The sequence below is a fragment of the Gymnoscopelus microlampas genome (genome assembly GCF_963454915.1).
Source record: "Gymnoscopelus microlampas genome assembly, chromosome: 16".
Taxonomy (NCBI): Eukaryota; Metazoa; Chordata; class Actinopteri; order Myctophiformes; family Myctophidae; genus Gymnoscopelus; species Gymnoscopelus microlampas.
The window spans coordinates 25,007,353-25,025,915 of NC_139953.1; the positions used below are offsets into that span (position 1 = coordinate 25,007,353).

The following is an 18,563-nucleotide window of genomic DNA, read 5'->3' on the forward strand; positions in this document are numbered from 1 at the left end:
TTGATTATTACAAAACATACATTACCCACTTCAGCCCTATTTACTTCTCGGCCTTTTGAAAACAGCCGATCTACATCTCACAATGCATCCCAATGCGAGGCATTGTGGGCTTGTAAATCTGCTATTTTTTTCAAAAGATTTTTATACATTTGAAAACGTGTGAAATGGGACATTCTGCATAATGAGTACTTTCTACTTTTGGTACTTTCAGTATATTTTGAGACCAATACTTTAGTACTTAAACTCAAGTAAATATTGAATTCCGGACTTTTACTTGTAACGGAGTATTTCTACATTGCAGTATTGATACTTTTACTTTAAGTAAGACATGTAAGAAATGTGAGTACTTTTTCCACCACTGCACTGTTCCATTCCACCTGCAGCTGCAATCTGACTGGGATCAACTCGCTCTGCAGGTTGCAGATCCGGTCTAGAGCGGATACGGAAACGGCTTGTGTGCATGCATATATGTATGTATGTATGTATGTATGTGTATTCAAATGACCGGATACAGTAGGCGGGCTCTACAACGGAGAATTGAGGAGTAAATAGATACCAGTGTGTGATAGTCTGTAGGTGAACACCAGCCCTGAATGAAACTTGAAATAATGTATTAACAATAACAAGACCAAAATGTTGGAAAAACACTTAACCACAAACTATGTCATGTTTTTTGGTCAGTTTTGCTGTTCGGACTATTAAATTCTTAATAGTCCGTCCGGATTATTGTCATAAAGTTGGATAAATATGGAGTTTCACTATGGATAACATTCTCACAAATGATATTGCGCCCACAATGTTTAATTTGTGGTAAAAATGAGTAGAGAGTGGGGGTCTTTTTTAATCCGGCGGAATAATATATTCAGCCAAGCGGGTGTACTGCGTTCCTTCCAGCACTTTCCATGAAAAACCCGCCTAAAAGTGACGTCACTGGCTTGTCAATTTCAGCCCAGCCCCTCGCAACCGCTCGCAAGCTGTCACACATTGTACAAAATACTATAGCAACCAAACCGCAACTGAAAACAACAAACCTGGGAAAAACGAAATCATATTATGACATAGTAATAATGTAAAAAATACATAAATACAACATTCATTTATTTTGTTTATTTATTTAACCGTAGCCTGATAAGTTCATTCAACAAAGTGATGCAAGTAAATTATGTATGAGAGATCACACAAATAGTTCTACTAGCATATAGTAGGCCTAAGTACAAATGAAACCATTTGGACTTTTTTGTGTTATACTTTACATACTGTTTACATTTCTGTCTAATAAAGTATTCAATCAATAAAAACAAAACAAATTGCGTGTATTTCTTGGTACTCCAGTACTATTAAAATAAAGTGTGTGTGTGTGTGTGTGTGTGTGTGTGTGTGTGTGTGTGTGTGTGTGTGTGTGTGTGTGTGTGTGTGTGTGTGTGTGTGTGTGTATATGTATATAGATATATATATAGATATAGATATGTTACTTTGTAGATTTTGATTATTACAAAACATACCCACTTCAGACCTATATATATATATATATATATATATATATATATATATATATATATATATATATATATATATATATATATAAAAATATATAAAAATAAAAAACACACACACAATTTATTTTATTTTTAATAGTAATTGTTGACCTGCTGCTTGGCTGCTTGGTGTTAATATCGCGCAGATCAGAGACGGAAAACAAGCGCTCCACTGCTATCGTCATGACACGTAGTTCTGAGTCTGCGCGAGTTATTGAGGCCTGCGGCTAGGCAGCCTATTAGCTCGTTAAACACAGTTTGACATTATCGCGTTTCATAAAGGATAACTCATTCGTAACGAACCTTTTTCTATCATTTATTTCTGGGTACGTACTAAAGGTAAATTACTCATCTAATTCCGCGCCTGAACTGGCTGTTAGAAAGGTACTTGGGAGGCTTTACTTTGTGTAGTAACGTTGACGTTAGCTTAGCTTATCGCTAAACTGTGCCGGGTGGAACTCGTTAGCCATGATGACATGAGTTGCTTGCTGAATGGCTGCTTTTAGTTACTTACTGAGTTTTAATCCTTTTGCGGCATGTTTATCTCTCTATATCACAATATGATGCATCAAACCCTTAATTGTAGGCCTTTGCCTCATGGAGCTGACTAAAAGTTAGCTTGCAGTCATCTGTTAAGAAGTTACAACTGCGTAACAAACTTAGCAAATGGATATCATAATTGCCTGCCATTATTAATGCATTACTCCTGTCATCTTTCTAATCACCCGAACAAAAGTAACCGAGCAACTTGGAGACGTATTTCATCTTGTTTTCATCAACTTTATTGCTGAGTGTAATAACACTATAATGAGATGTGAGGTAAACATGCGGGGTTGGCTTCACGACGGTAACAGGATAGGTGGGCACAAGGGACATCTGGCCACCTCGATGTAAAATTGGCTATTTTGTCCAAAATGTAAAAAGATAGAATATTAGAAGAATGGTCTAAACTATACATGATTAGAAAATGATTAAACATTCGACAATTAAGTTCCAATATTTCTACAGTTGCTACAGATTGTTACAAAACCTGTATATCCAGTCATTTTGGGGCATCAACAAGAAATTGAAAAATCAATTCTAATAATGATGTACCATGCATGTTCACATCATGTATACTTAAGACCATTTTTCAAATAGTTTACCAATGCTTCTCTTTGTTTGTTTTATCAGGTTGGTCTCCTGCTACACAACAAGGATGTCCTTCCCACCTCATCTTAACAGACCGCTGCTACCCCAGCCAGGGATGCCTCCTCAGTATCCAGGTTTCCCCACGGGTAAGCCATGGCAGGTAATGGCTCACACACAGTGAGCTATTGCTAATCAACATCTTAACTTCTAATGACATCTGTGGTATCATCACAAACAAATGGTAACATGAGTCTTATTGGCTGTCACAGGAGCCCAGATGATCCCAATGCATATGGGCCTCATGGGTTCGACACCAGCTGTCCTATTGCAGACTCCTATGACGGTGATCAGTAAACCTGCCATGCCCAGGAAGGAGGGTCTTCTTGCGCGTCCCAAAGAGGACGAGAACAGCGGCCCCACCACCACAGTGTTTGTGGGTAACATTTCAGAGAAAGCCTCTGATGTGCTCATCAGACAACTGCTGGCAGTAAGTAACAGCTTGTTTAAGGGGAACTTAACTGATATTCAATATCTACGAAGCTGAATCATATTGTATTGTGAGTGGGACATGTGAAAGTCAAACACAACACTTCCAAATGTGTTCTGTGTCCTGAGAGCTCCCGTTGGAAATCACCAGACTACATAAAACTTGTTGAAATGTGCTGACATTTTCCAACGCAGTGAGGCAAAGCTTGTGGCACACAACGTACTGGGAAGTGTTCATCTTCAAATGTCCTCAACACGGAACGGATAGGATTTACAGTATATCGTCAAAGTTCCCCTTTAACAAACCTTTCTCATTACGTGATTCCAAAGTGATAGTTGTAGTTAGCCAAAGAAATACCAGAGCTGTTCATAACAAATATTTAACATAAAAACTAAAGCATTGGAACAAAAACATGAACATTGGCCAAGGAAGTCACAACTCTAAATTTTCTGTACTGTAATAGCTAATGAACTCATATCTTTCTTATTTTTGTTAGAAATGTGGTATCGTCCTGAGCTGGAAGAGAGTCCAAGGAGCCTCAGGCAAGCTTCAAGGTAACATAAGATGCACACAATGATCAACTAAGTGAAAATAGCTTCACAGCTGCTATTTTCACCATTTACCACCCAAAATAATTTTGGCATATGAAATAACTGTAGATTCTTTTTATAATCAACTAAATAGATTAGTCTGGTTAACCACCTAAAGCTTTTTTAGTCTTTGTCGTCCAATGTTTCGTCACAATGCATCGTCCAAGAGGCATTGTGAGCTTGTAGATGATCTGCTATTTTTGTTGTTAAAGCTACACCATATAACTTTCATGTCCTGCCCATGATTTGAACCCAGTTGTTTTCCACTGAACTAATAGAGCCTGCCTGTTTATTCAGGGGAGAAATTTTATTTTGACCTTCAGGCAGTACCACTTAATGTCAACTAGTAGTGGTCAAAACAGACCACAGGAGGATATACATTTCTCAAGAGAAGAGCAGGGAGACTAAATTCTACCACCCCTATATTGTAACTCTACCATACATAGTGGTAAAAAAAACAGCCACCATTTGTTGAAACACCTTGGCACTGCTCACCACTCCAATACTTCTATGACTCCTATTGTGGATTATCCCGCACAAGTCAAGATGACCTGATAATAGTCAACTGACTATTATCAGATAATGACAGATATACAAAGTGTATGTCAGAAAACCTGTTCCTAATTAACTAATTGTGCCCAAAATATGATGTGATTTAACCTTCCTCCATCCTGGTTTGTGTGGCAGCCTTTGGCTTTTGTGAGTATAAAGAGCCAGAGTCCACGCTGCGATCCCTGCGGCTGCTTCATGAGATGCAGATCGGAGACAAGGGTTTGCTTGTGAAAGTGGATGCCAAGACCAAAGCCCAGCTGGATGAGTGGAAGGCCAAGAAGAAGACAACCAACGGGGTAAGAGACTGATAAAGTCAACCGGCTCTGCCCTATGATGTAATTGTTAAACTGGCAAAGTGACACATTTCCACTTGATAAGGTTCATCATGTCCTCCAAAATGTAATGAATTTGAGTCTTGGCTTCGCTTCCTTTTTGGTATCTCGGGGAGTCCTGTCTCACACAACTTATTTTTGCCAAAAGTGTATATTATCTTATTTTTTGCTTTTATTGATAGGATAGTAGTCTGACAGGAAATGAGGAGTGAGTTTGAAACGCTGAGGAAGGCCGACGTGCCGAAACGCGTCCGTTTCTCTAGATACGACTGTCTGCTGCCGCTGTTCATCTTTAAAAAGAAATCAAGAATATAACTGAAGAGTGCGGATAATCCTTTATTGTATGTATTCTCAAGAATCTGCACCCAGTTAATCTCAAGAGACTACTTCTCAAGACTCCCCTTAGAGCACGCCTTCTCCTGATGGTATTATCCGGTAGGAGAGATGCCTATCGGTATTTGAACCTGTGACGTGCTGTGAGGCTACTCTGGAGCCCAGGTGCCTGGACCGCTAAGCCAGCGGTCCAGTCCGCCAAAAGTATATTTTAATTAAATGGATATAAGAACAACCTGCACAATTAGTGCCAAGTCAAGGACCTCAAGAAAAAACGTTGTGCTAGGTTTAGAGAGGGTGTTGCCTCGTATGGGACCCCTTAAGTTCTATTCCCTCACAACTTTCTGACATTCTAATATCTAAATATGGACTGAGTCACTACAAAACAATAGTTGTGAACATCTCTCTGCCCCTCCCATCTTTACATCTTTTGTTAAAAAAAAGAATAGAAAAAAGGTACAAGGTGTTTCTGTCACTTTCCCCTGGTATGTACAGTATGTTGATCACTGTTATAGCCCTTGTTGGATGGTCTGTATGGCAAGACTGTTTAAGTGCTGATGTATTTGCGCTTGTGCGGTGTATTTTAGTTTTTGTATTTATTTATCTATTTAGCCCCCTTTTTCTTAGTCATTATGCCAATTATATGATTTCCCTCAAACCAGCGTGTGATCTTGTCCCTGCCAACCACTACTGATTGGTCCTAAGCATGGTACTGAAGCCATATGCCCCATCTGATACACATGTAAATGGCATCCGGATGCCATAGCATTTATGTACGTAATGCATGCGGAGGAACACCCTATTCCCCATAGTTCAACACCCCAGAGACAAGCACCCAAGCACAGAAACCTGTAGGAACCCTTGTGCCGTGACAAAGAACGCTGTGACTCTCGTTCCTTACTGCATGTTGTGTTCACTCTGTTCTCGCTCATGTTTTCTTTCTCGCTCCATGTTGGGACTTATAAATAAAAGCATGAATAAACTCCCTAATTGTAAACTTGAAGAAAGTTTATTTTACATAGTTTGACTACCATGAACATATTCAACTGGCACATTTGAAAACGGCCTTGTTGTTTTCTGGCTGTGGCAGAAGGATGGAGGGCTGGATGAGGAGGAGGTGCTGGATGAAGAGACAAAGAAAAAGGATCAAATTGTCAAGGGTGCTATCGACGGGCTATTACGAGAGCATGCCAGCGAACTCAATGCTCCCTCACTGGACGACGACGCCCATCGCCGCAATAGGAGAAAGAAGGAGAAAAAAGAGGAGGTATGGGAATATTCCCCAATTTGTGCAGCTCTTGTTATGCAAATAAGGCTGAAAATTACAATTATTCTTTTAATTAATTATCTATCAATATACCGTGTATGATTTTATTATTCAGTTAAGGATTTAATTAAGACCATAAAATAAGGCAAGAGTTAAAAAAAAATCTCATTTTATAATCTATGCGGCACCAAGAAAACATTCATATTTTGGTGATATTGTAAATGGCAAGTATAAGAATTAATTGCATGAATCACTAAAATGTAATTTAATTAACGTTAGTAATCTGCCGCATCTGACCAGTGTAAAAGTCAAAGCCTAGCCCCCCCCCCTCGAACTGTTTACTGTACATATTTTTGTTGTTGTTTTAAAACGGTTTATATGATGTTTTGGTAACTTTTGGATAGTAGTGTATTTGTCTGTCATTAAATGTTTCTATGAATCGAGTGCAAAGGAAAGGACCCCAATGGAAACGAGCCATAGGCTTTCTTGGGTTTAAAATCCTCTTAGCAGACCTTGTATTCAACTGTACTTTTCTGTGCTTTTTTATTGCAAACTGCTAATAAAGTATTCAATCTTTGTCCGTAGGAGGACATCAACGCTATTGACATGGAGGACGACAAGAGGGACCTAATTTCCAGAGAGATTAGTAAATTCCGTGACACCCACAAGGTACAGTAACTCATTTGATCTCCTTATTGACATTACAGGTTTTGGACAGCAGCTGCTCACATAGTTCACTCACCCTTAATTTCACATATTTAACCGTAGTTAAGACACACAAAGATTGTTCTTGATCGTGCTAAGATGCACACTGCGCTACAAATTGGTCACCTTCAATGAATTGGAGATCCTTAAAACTTTGCGCTGCCACACATCTGATTTTGTCGCACATTCTTTTTCAAACATTTTCATCATATGTGCTCCAACACTGCCCAACTGTTAGTATTTCTGATACCATTCTCAGCCCTAATTTGACACGTGTGACCACATTTTTTGTGAACCCACCTAGGTGTGACCATAATAGTCATTAGACATTCATCACACACACAAAAAATGCATGGAGACGATGTAAAGTTACTTAAAAGCTAATCTATTCATTAAACCCCACCATTATGATAGTGATCATATGGTGACAAAATCAAGATGAATCTCAGAGCTTTGGAAAAAGTTGCGAGGATAGGATGTAAGTATCAGCTTTTACTTACTAAATACATATACTGGGCGCCCCCCTTTTGAGGACTTGTACAGGGGCAACTGCGTGGGCACTTTGGTGTTTGATTGACGTGCCATTTGGAACTCTGTCTGTTCAGCCAGATATGTATGAGTGACAAGAGTATTCTGAGTGAGACAACACTGATTTCCATTTGGAGTCGTGCATCAGTGCTGCCCTGTGAGCTGAACAGCCCAGTGAACCTGTGCAAGCCCTCTGAAAAATTATGTTCTGTATTAATAGTGTCTGTTTGTTTATAGCACTTAGACTATTGTCAATAACCACTGCAGTGATTTTTGGCTTTGTCGGGGTGGGTGGGGGGGCGTCCTCTCCACAGCAGCAATGATGATCTGAAGACTGGCAAGGTATGAACTTTCTATGTGTGTGTGTGTGTGTGTGTGTGTGTGTGTGTGTGTGTCATGTTTCTGAAATCCTTTTCTCCGCTTTCCTATCTCATCTATCGTGCTTTATTTTATTCATTCTTGTCAATCAACTAGACTGGAGTAAGATACATACCATAGCAAAAAGTCACCTAACTAGCAAAGTCATGCGTTAATTAGTTACTTTATGATGAAGATAATTTGTAGCAGCCCAGATTCCAATAAATAAGGGGGAAAATAGTTTTACAGAACTAAGACTGAGAATGTGATTAACTTTACTGATTGTATTTCATTTAAATTGTATACTACTCAACACCACATTGCCTATTGCCATTACCAGTATGAATTAACTGAATTGTAATGATAATACAAAAGTATCATGATTACATGGATGATAGCCACAGACTTAACCATTTATACTCTATACCCCTAAACTATTTAAATGCTGTTTGGCTTTAAGTCATCTTTTTGAGTGCAAATCTTTAATAACAAAAAAATATATAATGATAACGCAAAGTTATAATAGTTTGTCTAGTTGTCTAGTCTTTATGTCTTAAATCATCTGAATGTAAGTCAGAACAGAAACGACGACAAAAACACAACGGATTCTGATCAAAATAAACAGTTAAAAAGTTATTTACTTGTCCGGTCCGTGGTAGAATCTGCGTTGAGGTAAGTAAAAGAAACAATAACTAACCCCACCAATTGATGTGGGTGGACATCAAGTTGTATGGAGAAATGAAGAGTTTCCTACTTTGCTCAAAGCATATTAATCAAATTCCACTAGTCTGCTTCCCACTGTATTCATTTTCCAAATTATCATAAAGTCTTAAGCTATATTAGGCATAAGGCTATGATGTGAGAATTGTATTAGCTGTTAATAACCAGTTTACTGCCTGGTTTTATGATCGCTTTCAGGTTTGCACACATTTAACCTTTTTAACCATTCTTTTTAACCTAATATTGATGTCACTCTGGATATGAGTGCTATCTACATGTCTAAAATGTTATACAATTGCAGACTTCTGGTCTCACTGATTTATCCCAACAAACTTATGCACCACAAAGTGTTCAGTCAGCATTGGATCCTGGTTTGTAATTTTTCCGTAGACATGGAAAACATTGTGTATAGTATATCCTTATACAGTAGGGAGAGGTGGTGTCTGTGTGTCTGAGTAATGAGTCACAAGGACCTACCGAAGACTACTGTATGGGTAAGACAGCTTCTACAATTTCATTTATCTTTACAGAAATGTAACTGATGTTCATAAAGTCACATTTGTCTTGTTTTAGCCACTATATCAAATGGCATTGTAACCATTGTTATTATCTTGAAATAAGGGTTGTTTTTATGATGATGATGATGCTTGAGCACAGACAAAATCCCATAACGTTTTTTCCCTTGTATACCGTGTAACCTGCTTTCCTCCCAGGCCTAACTTAAAAGGCTTGTAGGGGCAGCGAAGGGCTGAATCCTAGTTCAACACCTGTAAGTCACAAACAACTAGTTTAACAAAAGACTGACGCCTTTTTTCTGTATTTCTGTTTTCCTTATAATGAGAGGAGGACTCTTAAGGAGAGAAAAAGCATTGTCTTTTGCAGCGCCTTTTTCTCATTAATGAATGCCTCATATTGAACACATCTGACAGACCGTTGACAGACGTTTGTGACGATTAAAAGAAGTGGTTCCCAGGTACTCTGAAGCTGCTGTGTTTTATATATCGTACACTCAACATTTAAATAGTAGACATTTGTCCAGCATATTTTTTTATTCCTAAGTAAGGGCTGCTGTTTTACCTTTTCAGGTTTTCCAGTACCACATTTTTTCATAGAATAAAGACACATACAGTAGAATAACTTCGGTCCCTCTGCAGAGCCTGGTAACCACTTTAGAGAATTTGTCAGGCCAGACAAAATTATTGTGCTCCTGAAACTGCTCAACACGGCTTACGCCCTACTCCTGCCCTGTCTGGGTCTTCACTGAACCTCCCTCTCTGCTTTTCCTCTGCAGAAACTGGAGGAGGAGAAGGACAAGAGGGAGAAAGAGCGGGCGGAGTTCGAGCGTGAGAGGAAAGAGAGGACCATAGAGCGAGAACGGGAGCGAGAGCGTCGTGACCGTGAGAGGGAGAAAGAGAAGGAGCGCGACAGAGAGAGGGAGCGTGACAGAGATAATAGAAGTCGTGACCGAGATAGAGACCGCGACCGGGACCGCCGGACAAAGGAGAGGGAGCGGGAGAGAGACTGGGACAACAGGGACAAGAGCATTGAACGCAGTCGATCCAGGTAACGCTAGATATTAAACTAGTCTGATCTGAAGCATGGTTTGGCAAATGGAGGGATCACTGTGCTTCTATTGTGCTTTGTAGTAAAGGTGGGCTAATATGGACAAAAATAAAATCCCCATATTTTCTGCCATTTGCTGATATTTTTCATTTTTCATAAATTGTTTATATTGATATATTCTTTCTGGTTGTGACTTGCAACTTTTACTAACACGAAAGAGACAATTTCAAAGTAACAACAATGGACAACAATATTATTGGATAACATAATTAAATTATTTTTTTAATTAAAAATGTGCAAAAAGAAAATCCTCTCTGTTAGCGTGTTGAAATGAACAAGTACTTGATAGGCAAAAAAGTATTAATCAGTGAACAGCAGTTGCTTTCCTATTTTGTACTTGCTTATTTGGTCATTCCATTTTGTGGTTTTGCTAGGGTAACTGCCTTTCACATTCAGCATATCTTGTGTTTAACAGGATGATGAAATAAATTGGTTGTCAAACTGTCTTTAGCTGTAACTGGCGTAGTGTTCGACATATAATGTATGATTTAGGCTTTTACTGTAGCAGACAGTCTTATCTAGAGAGACTTACAAATTGCAAGGTTGGAGTAAATAAGATGAGCCCTAGTCAACCAGCAACAGGGTAAGTGATCAATTAAATGCAGTTCCAAGAAAATAATGAAGTGCTACAAAGTAGCTAAGCTATTACCATTTGATTGGTCGGACTGGAGTAGGGCACAGAGGTGCACTCGGAACATGTTCTAATTACTAAAGTCATTCTTCTCTGTGTTTGGCAGGGAAAGGAGTCGAGACCGAGACAAGGACAAGAAGCGGGACCAAGAGGATGAAGAAGATGTGTATGAACGCAGGAGAGTGGAGCGGAAGCTGAGAGAAAAGGAAGCAGCCTATCAGGAGGTAAGTAGGGGGTGGTCAGAGAAACTTGAAAGATCAACCAGGTTCAGTCTACTTAACTATAGGAAGATGGCCTGTTCCTCATTGTTACCTGTTAACAGGTGTACCAACCAAGGCTGCTTCCACCAAATTGTCAGATAGGTCTGTAAATAATGTGGAATGAAAAATTAAATTGAACTGAGAGGTGAATGGTAGTTCTGCGTAAAGCCCCACCCCCCACTGAAAACAGAAACGTGTGGATTAAAGCTCTCAGTTGTGGCGAACACTACGGCTCTTTCTCCCGGTGCAACAACCACTTCTACATGTAGACTGGGATCAATCCGCGGCTGACGATTCAGCCTACAGCGGATACGGAAACGACCTGTACAGTATGTGTGTGTGCCCAAAAACGGATATAGTAGGCGGGCTCTCCACCGGATCAGAGCACTGAGCTGTAAATAGAAACTAGGTGGTTCGAATTTACTTCTATTGAAGCACGTGAATCTAATCTATAACCAGTTGTGTGTATAAAGTGCCTGCATTATGTATGTTCATAGCAAAACACGACCTGTTGTTTGCTATCGCTCAACCACTCAATGACTTGATTCAGAGTTGCTGAGGACAAGGATGTGCTTTTAAGATTATAGCTACGTCAATTGTAAAGGTGATAGTGGGGAACTCTCAAATGAAGGAAGGTAAAAACCTCCCTATTACCTCCCTATTATAAACTGCAACCTTTCCTCTTCCCATATGCAAGGTGCATAATGGTTCAGATAACTACTGAAGGCTACAGGCATAATGCATGTCTTCCTCATCCCTTGTAACTTTAACACTGCACCATTTGGCTGTTAAGTCAAGTAATACTAGATAATTGTTTATTTTAAGGTTAAAGAGTATTTGAATTGGTCAAACTAGGAATAGGATACATGTTCAAGAGCATCTTCCTTAAAACACTAATGGTCTTGGATGTTTCATAAAAGTGATGGTTTAAGTCTCAATCTGTGATTTTTCTACAACTGGTTGCTGTATGTAGAACACCAGGAACATACGTTTAGAATGATTATACTGACACATAATAATTTTACATATTGTACTAATAGTTTAGGAAACGGTACACAAGTAGTGGGGTTTCTTTCATGCCATTTCACAAATCATAGAAAGTGACTTGGCCTTGACAAAAACAGTTTTTTGCTTTAATCCCTGCCTCATCCATAGATCGCCTTACACAGAGGCATAAATAATACACACAAATTTGTTGCTGATGTGACACTGTTTTGACTGCAGCGTCTCAAAAACTGGGAGCTCAGGGAGAGGAAGAAGGCTCGAGACCATGCCAAGGAAACTGAGAGGGAAGATGAACGCCGGAGAGAAATGGTAACAGGAAGTGGTAACCCACTGATGTGTCAGAGAGCACCTCTGTGTGATCTGGGCATTTGGAACACATTATGTCAGAGGCCTTCATTCACAATGCAAGCATACAGCCTGATGTGATTTTACATTAGCCTTTGTTTATGACTAGTTTAGCTTGAACATGTACTGTACTCTGTGTTATGGGTGGACAAACATTAAAGGGAAAAAATACTTAATTTCCAGTAGAATAGCTGCATGCAGGGCTGTGAGAAATGGTTGATTGAAATGAATGAATTAATCTTTGAATATTGGGCAGGGCGTGGCTCCACAAAAAGCAAGACGACGACACATGTCTCCATACAATATTGTATATGGAGAGTTGCCCTGGAATTCTGCCTGAATTCCAGTGTATGTCATTGTAGAGAACATACAGCTGTGGCTCTATTTGGCATTCTTAAAAAAGTTTCAGAAGACCGACATCATTTCATTTCAGAGTGGGAATTTGTGTGCATTTCTTTTGTAAATATTGATACCATGATTAATGAGGGCTCTTGTATCTAAATGTGTCTAAATGTTCCTACAGGTTAAAGAAGGAAAACGACTGAAGGAGTTCCTTGAAGATTACGATGATGACAGGGATGACCCCAAATATTACAGGTGAGCTTCAGGACTGAATATGATATCATGAGCATTTACCACGATTATGTTGTGCAGCTGTACTGTGAGGTTAAAACCTTGAGTTTTTGTTTCATGATGAACCAGATGGATGGGTTTTTATTTTAACTAGGACCCCACAGCTAGTTTGAACCATTTGGTCAGTCGGTCTATCGGTCAGTCCAAATTGTCCAAGTGCAAACAAGAGCTTATCGCAGCTCATCATGAATTACATGTTTCTGAACGTGGACAATTCAGATGGTCGGTAAGTTTTCAATCTCAGAAAGGCCACTATATTTGGCTTTGCTTGGACAGTCTACTCTAGACTAACTGACACTCTAGTGTGATAAAGCAAACCCCACCCATCTGGCAGCCAAGATAAATAAAAAACCCAAATAATGAAAACATACTATTTCACTCAGGCCTGATTCTGAGTAATTGCATGCAGTGTTGCAGTTTCATCCTTTGTTCCTTAATGTTGTAATTTGTGCTGTGACCCCTAGGGGCAGTGCGCTGCAGAAGCGTCTTAGAGACAGAGAGAAGGAGATAGAGGTGGACGAGCGTGACAGGAAGAGGGAGCAGGAAGAGCTGCAGGAGATCAGACAGAGGCTGCTGGCAGAGGGACATCCAGACCCCGACGCAGAGCTACTCAGGGTGTGTGTGTGTATATGCGTGTGTGTATGTCTTGTCTGCGTGGGTGCATGCCAGTATGGCACTATTGTCTTTGTGAAGGTCACTTGATCCTCAGAATCCCCCTGCATTCCTGTTTGACTGTATTAATAATTTCTCTTCATCAGCAGACCCTCTGCACCGTGTGATTGCCTGATTGGTCACACCCCTGTGTTTGTGCCTCTCATTGGTTTAGATGGAGGAAGAGGAGGAGCGACTGCGGCAGCCTCCTGTCCTCCAGGAGCCAGAGCCAGAGCCCGAGGAGCAACGGAAGCACCACAAGGCCTCTCGAGACCACCGGGACCGCCGAGGGGACAGAGACAGAAGGGACGGACGCCCACGAGTTGCCCAGTCAGACGATGAGGTGGAGGAGGGTGAGGAAGAAGATTATGAGAATGAAGATGAAGATAACCCCCACTCTAAGCCCAGCCTGAAGCCCACTTTGCGGCCAATCACATCGGCCCCCTCTGTGTCCTCGGTCAGCAGCAATGCGTCCCCCAACACGCCCGGGGGTGACTCGCCGTGCGGCATCATCATCCCCCATGAGAACTCTCCACCCGAGGCCCTGCCACAGGAGGAACACAGACCCAAGATTGGCCTGAGCCTCAAAATGGGTAAGACCAGTTACACCTGGAGACTTATTATGCAAGGGCCTTCACTACAATATACACAGTTATTTAAGCATTGACATCGCAATGTACCCGTGCAGTAGCCACCTTTGCATGTAATACGAGGCAAATTAGTCAGTGAAGTTGCGCTAAAACTCTTAACCCATTAAGACCTGGAACGCATCTCGCGAAAAATCGTGAAAATGTGTGCAAATCTTTGAATATATTGTTTTAAAGCAAACATTTTTAACTCAAATCTTTGCTTCTGGGGGTCCCTGGAACAAAATATTTTGAGATGGGGGTCGGCGGCCATACATATCAATTTGGGGGTCCTTGACATGAAAAAGTTTGAGCACCACTGATCTAGAAACATACGTTTTTTCAGAATACTGTTAGGATTTAGAAGACATTTTGCAGAATCGGCCTCAGGTCTTAACACATTGACTGCCATCGGCTAATCTCAGAACGTCCATCGTAGTGCCAAGCAATTTCTTACCTTTTTTGTTTTTTTGATTCCGTCATAGGCCCCGCTAAATCCGTTTAAAATCCGCGTTCATTTGGTTCGACACAAACACGGGACCCGACCGAACAAAACGCTGAAAACCGTGCGGCGATCCGACACTGCATTCTGGAGAACGAGAGGAAAACGCTAAAATGGTGGATGCGGTGAGAAAAACAACAAGCCAGAGATAATGGCGTCCAAAGTTGACCGCTAGACAGGAAACGGAGGCGGGAGAAAAACCGGAAACAGTATTATTTCGTTTCCGGTCCGCCCACTTCGAGACCGGAAGTGCAAAAAAAATCCGGAATCTGCACCTGCACGATTTAACATGGGAAAACTACGGGACTACGGGCTACGGGAACGGCAGTTAACGGTTGGATTTAACGGCCCGTAGGACTACGGGCCTGGCAGTGGATGTGTTAATGGGTTAAACTAGCAAGGTTCATGTTTTTCATGACTTATCTGCAAGAAACGGCATGGACCATCTGATAAATGACATAATTTAGTCTGATTTAATGACTTCTTGTTAACTGGCACAGCCAGAGTATTGAACCTTATTTCCCTGTCTCAAATCCCTCAAATAATTTTGAGTCTTGCAGTACATTCTTTCAAATAGAACTGTTAAAATAAATAGAAATACCTTTGGGATGATCCCCGTAGGTAGATTCTGATGTGTGTTGTAGCAGCACAGCAGTAAGCAATGAATAATGAACAACAAGAAAAACTATTTACTGGTTAAAATATTGTGTCAATTGTTTTCCAGCATAGTTAAGCCCTTCTGTAGAATTAATGTAAAATTACTTTTAGCACCACTGCAGTAACACTCTACTGAGTGAAAATTGAAGAGAGAAATTTCCATATTAAAATAATGTAACAGCCATCTAAAACAACACAGGATATTGTAAAGGGAGAAAAAAAAGAACAAAATACACATACTGAAGCTACATGTAAATCTTTCAGCACAAAAGGCCCAGATTTGGAACCTGATCTTATTACCTTATTGCAGGGCTGCCAACATTGGACTGTCAGAATCCAGGAGATTGGTTGGGGGCGTGGCTAGCGGGGGGTCTGGGGGTCATCCCCCCGATTTTTTAAAACGGAATATATGTAATTTCCTGTGTTTTGGTGAAATTTGTGAGTTTGATACTTTTATCAGGCTTGCTTTACTAGCATTGGAAAATAATGGGTACAATTTCATCCATTAAAAAAGTAGGCCTACAGAAATTGATTTGATGGCTGAAGCAATGTAAGACCGATCTTTAATAATAACCTTTCATTACGTAAAAGTTAATATCTCTGTATGATGGTATGCACTGACCACACCCCTGAATCGGGGGGTCTGGGCGTCCTCCCCCAGAAACCTTTTAACATAGTAGATGTAATTTCCTGTGTTCTGGTGAATTTTGGGAGTTTGATACCAAATCCAGAAGAAAACCAGAAGAAATGACGATCCAGAAGAGTGTCAGGAGACATGGTCAAAAACCAGGAGACTCATGCGGGATCCAGGAGTGTTGGCAGCCCTGCCTTATTGTTTATCATTCATTAAAGTTATTATTTGTCTTTTGATTGTCTAGGTGCCACACCAAGCCCCAGCCAGCCCAATCCCACAAAACGGAAGAGGCCCACAGTAGACAGTGTCTTCAACAAGTTTGATGATGAGGAGACGGACGAGCGGCCCCGCAAGAGGAAGCTGGTTCCCTTGGACTACGATGACGAGAAGAGCTTGGGGGTGGATGGGGCAGCCCTGGCCAATGTTAAGGGAGCCGACACTGAGGAGAAACGCAAACACATCAAGACCTTGATAGAGAAGATTCCTACGGGCAAGCCTGAGCTTTTCTCCTACCCATTGGATTGGTCTATGGTTGACACGGTGAGAAACACTGCCCAGTGTTACCAGCTTTTTTTACTCACTGTTGGCCAAAGTGAGCAGTTCCAATTCAATAGTTTTAAGCATTCAGTGGTCTGTTAAAGGGAACTTTGTAATTGTCAACTGAGGGGTGTGTTTATTCTACACAAACTTTCCCAGATGACTGGAGATTATGTCCAGCAACCTTTAGTCACAAACCATCTACACAATTGGTTCCCAAACGTTTCATTCAATCATCGCTTTTCAAACATTTGTATTTATTTATTTGCAACCCATATAAATGTTTGGGAAACGCTAATGTATAATAATAATCAGGCTGCCTCTGTTGTGGCCTTAGTTGTAGCTTGGTACCCTTCTAAACAAAGTTTTGTATATTTTAATTTTTGTCTCCCCATAGCTATTGATGGAGCGACGAGTCCGTCCCTGGATCAATAAAAAGATCATTGAGTACATTGGAGAGGAAGAGCCAACATTAGTGGACTTTGTCTGCTCCAAGGTAATGCATATGTAGTGGGTGACCTTTGGAGAATTGCAGTTATGAAGTCAAATGAGTTGAATACCACTTTTTACTTACGTAATTTCCTCATGTAATTTCCTCCTCCAGGTTATGCTTCATGGTACCCCACAAGGTATTCTAGATGATGTTGCTATGGTGAGTGGCATTTAAAGAGCCAACAAACACACACACACACACACATCCAGTCTACTGTAGGTGCTTGGTTGGGAGTCGATGGAAGAGTCCAACAATACGGAGGCTGATCTTAATTTCATTCCTGATATAAAGACATTCCTAACAACCGCCATATTGCATTATCATTACAGTTGTACCATGAGATAACATGGCTTATTATTTTTTTTACATTATTTGGGCTTTTGCCTTTATTGATAGTATTTAGTGGAGACAGACAGGAAACAGGGACAGACACGCAGCAAAGCAGTATTAGAGCCTATATGTGGTATGTGCTTGGACCGCTAGGCGCCCCATTTGAGGTGCTTCTAACCGCTGCCTTTCTCCTTGCTAAGGTTCTGGACGAGGAAGCTGAAGTCTTCATAGTGAAGATGTGGAGGTTGCTCATTTACGAAACCGAGGCGAAGAAGATTGGACTGGTAAAATAAGCGAAGTAAGCACTGAATGAAGATCAACCTTTTTTAAATATCACCTTTCCATATCCATTTAGGCCAGAATTTAGGACTCATCATGACACACTCAAATCATTCAGGTAAAGTCTGTATTGCTGGTGTGCGTTATGGATATACATATATTCACACACCACCATTTGATTGAAAACATCCAGGACTAGTGGTTTGCAGACTGTCTGTTCAGCCATTTCCCCTCACTTCTTAATTCACCTGCCTTGCATTTGCTTTCATGACTGAGGGGAAAAAAGGACTTATGACATCAGCTCCATGTTTGACAAGTTGAATAAAATTTCAGTTTCACCAATAGTTTTTTAAAGCGCATGGTCAGTACACACAAAATAATTCCGAAATAAAAGTATAGCTACTTCACAGCCTTCTTTTGAGGTTCCCAATGATGCTTATTGCTATCACTGAGGTCCCAATGGATTGTCCTGAATAGAAATGTCTGTTCTATACATGTATTTTATGAGTATACACAGTACTTATGTTTTTTATTTAACTTTTTCAGGTTTTGGGACCCATGTCTTTTGAGGAAGTTTTTTTCTGGTCACATTCATGGTAAACATGTTCTCATCCATAAGCCAAGGGAGCATTATAAGTATCTTGTGTCTACTGAACATGATTGGCAAAAACAATGGCTGGTTGTACACCTGTAGCTACAACTTCAAAACCACTATAGGAAAATACAGCTGCTAGGAATGAAATACAGTTGTAAAAATGCTTCCATTTGTTTTTGTATCATTGGACATTTGTTTTGAATAAACTTGATTTTTATATATACT

At 40.4% G+C, this 18,563-nt stretch overlaps 1 protein-coding gene across 3 annotated transcripts; it reads left to right on the forward strand.

Moving 5' to 3' along the window:
* The first annotated feature begins 1,740 nt into the window (after nucleotides 1-1,740).
* LOC311063162 (RNA-binding protein 25-like) lies at nucleotides 1,741-18,557 on the forward strand. 3 transcript variants are annotated; one of them, XM_084082417.1, is made up of 18 exons: nucleotides 1,741-1,874; nucleotides 2,709-2,812; nucleotides 2,936-3,153; nucleotides 3,650-3,707; nucleotides 4,431-4,591; nucleotides 6,051-6,227; nucleotides 6,813-6,896; nucleotides 9,829-10,100; nucleotides 10,898-11,015; nucleotides 12,276-12,365; nucleotides 12,925-12,998; nucleotides 13,499-13,649; nucleotides 13,861-14,278; nucleotides 16,349-16,644; nucleotides 17,039-17,137; nucleotides 17,246-17,293; nucleotides 17,665-17,762; nucleotides 18,290-18,557. In XM_084082417.1, exons 2-17 carry the CDS (start codon nucleotides 2,734-2,736, stop codon nucleotides 17,755-17,757), a joined length of 2,436 nt encoding a protein of 811 aa, XP_083938543.1. In that variant the 5' UTR covers nucleotides 1,741-1,874; nucleotides 2,709-2,733; the 3' UTR covers nucleotides 17,758-17,762; nucleotides 18,290-18,557. The 3 variants fall into 3 exon arrangements, with proteins under 3 accessions (XP_083938543.1, XP_083938544.1, XP_083938545.1); XM_084082418.1 differs by having other exon boundaries at nucleotides 1,742-1,861; XM_084082419.1 differs by lacking the exon at nucleotides 1,741-1,874 and adding an exon at nucleotides 2,336-2,354.
* Nucleotides 18,558-18,563: the final 6 nt, after the last annotated feature.

What these genes read in the sequence shown, in the direction of transcription:
- LOC311063162 (XM_084082417.1), top strand. Translation starts at nt 2,734, where the DNA reads ATGTCCTTCCCACCTCATCTTAACAGACCGCTGCTACCCCAGCCAGGG. An exon ending in AGCCTCAGGCAAGCTTCAAG is followed by an intron (nt 3,708 to 4,430) that starts GTAACATAAGAT and finishes TTTGTGTGGCAG; the next exon opens with CCTTTGGCTTTTGTGAGTAT. An exon ending in AGAAGGAGAAAAAAGAGGAG is followed by an intron (nt 6,228 to 6,812) that starts GTATGGGAATAT and finishes CTTTGTCCGTAG; the next exon opens with GAGGACATCAACGCTATTGA.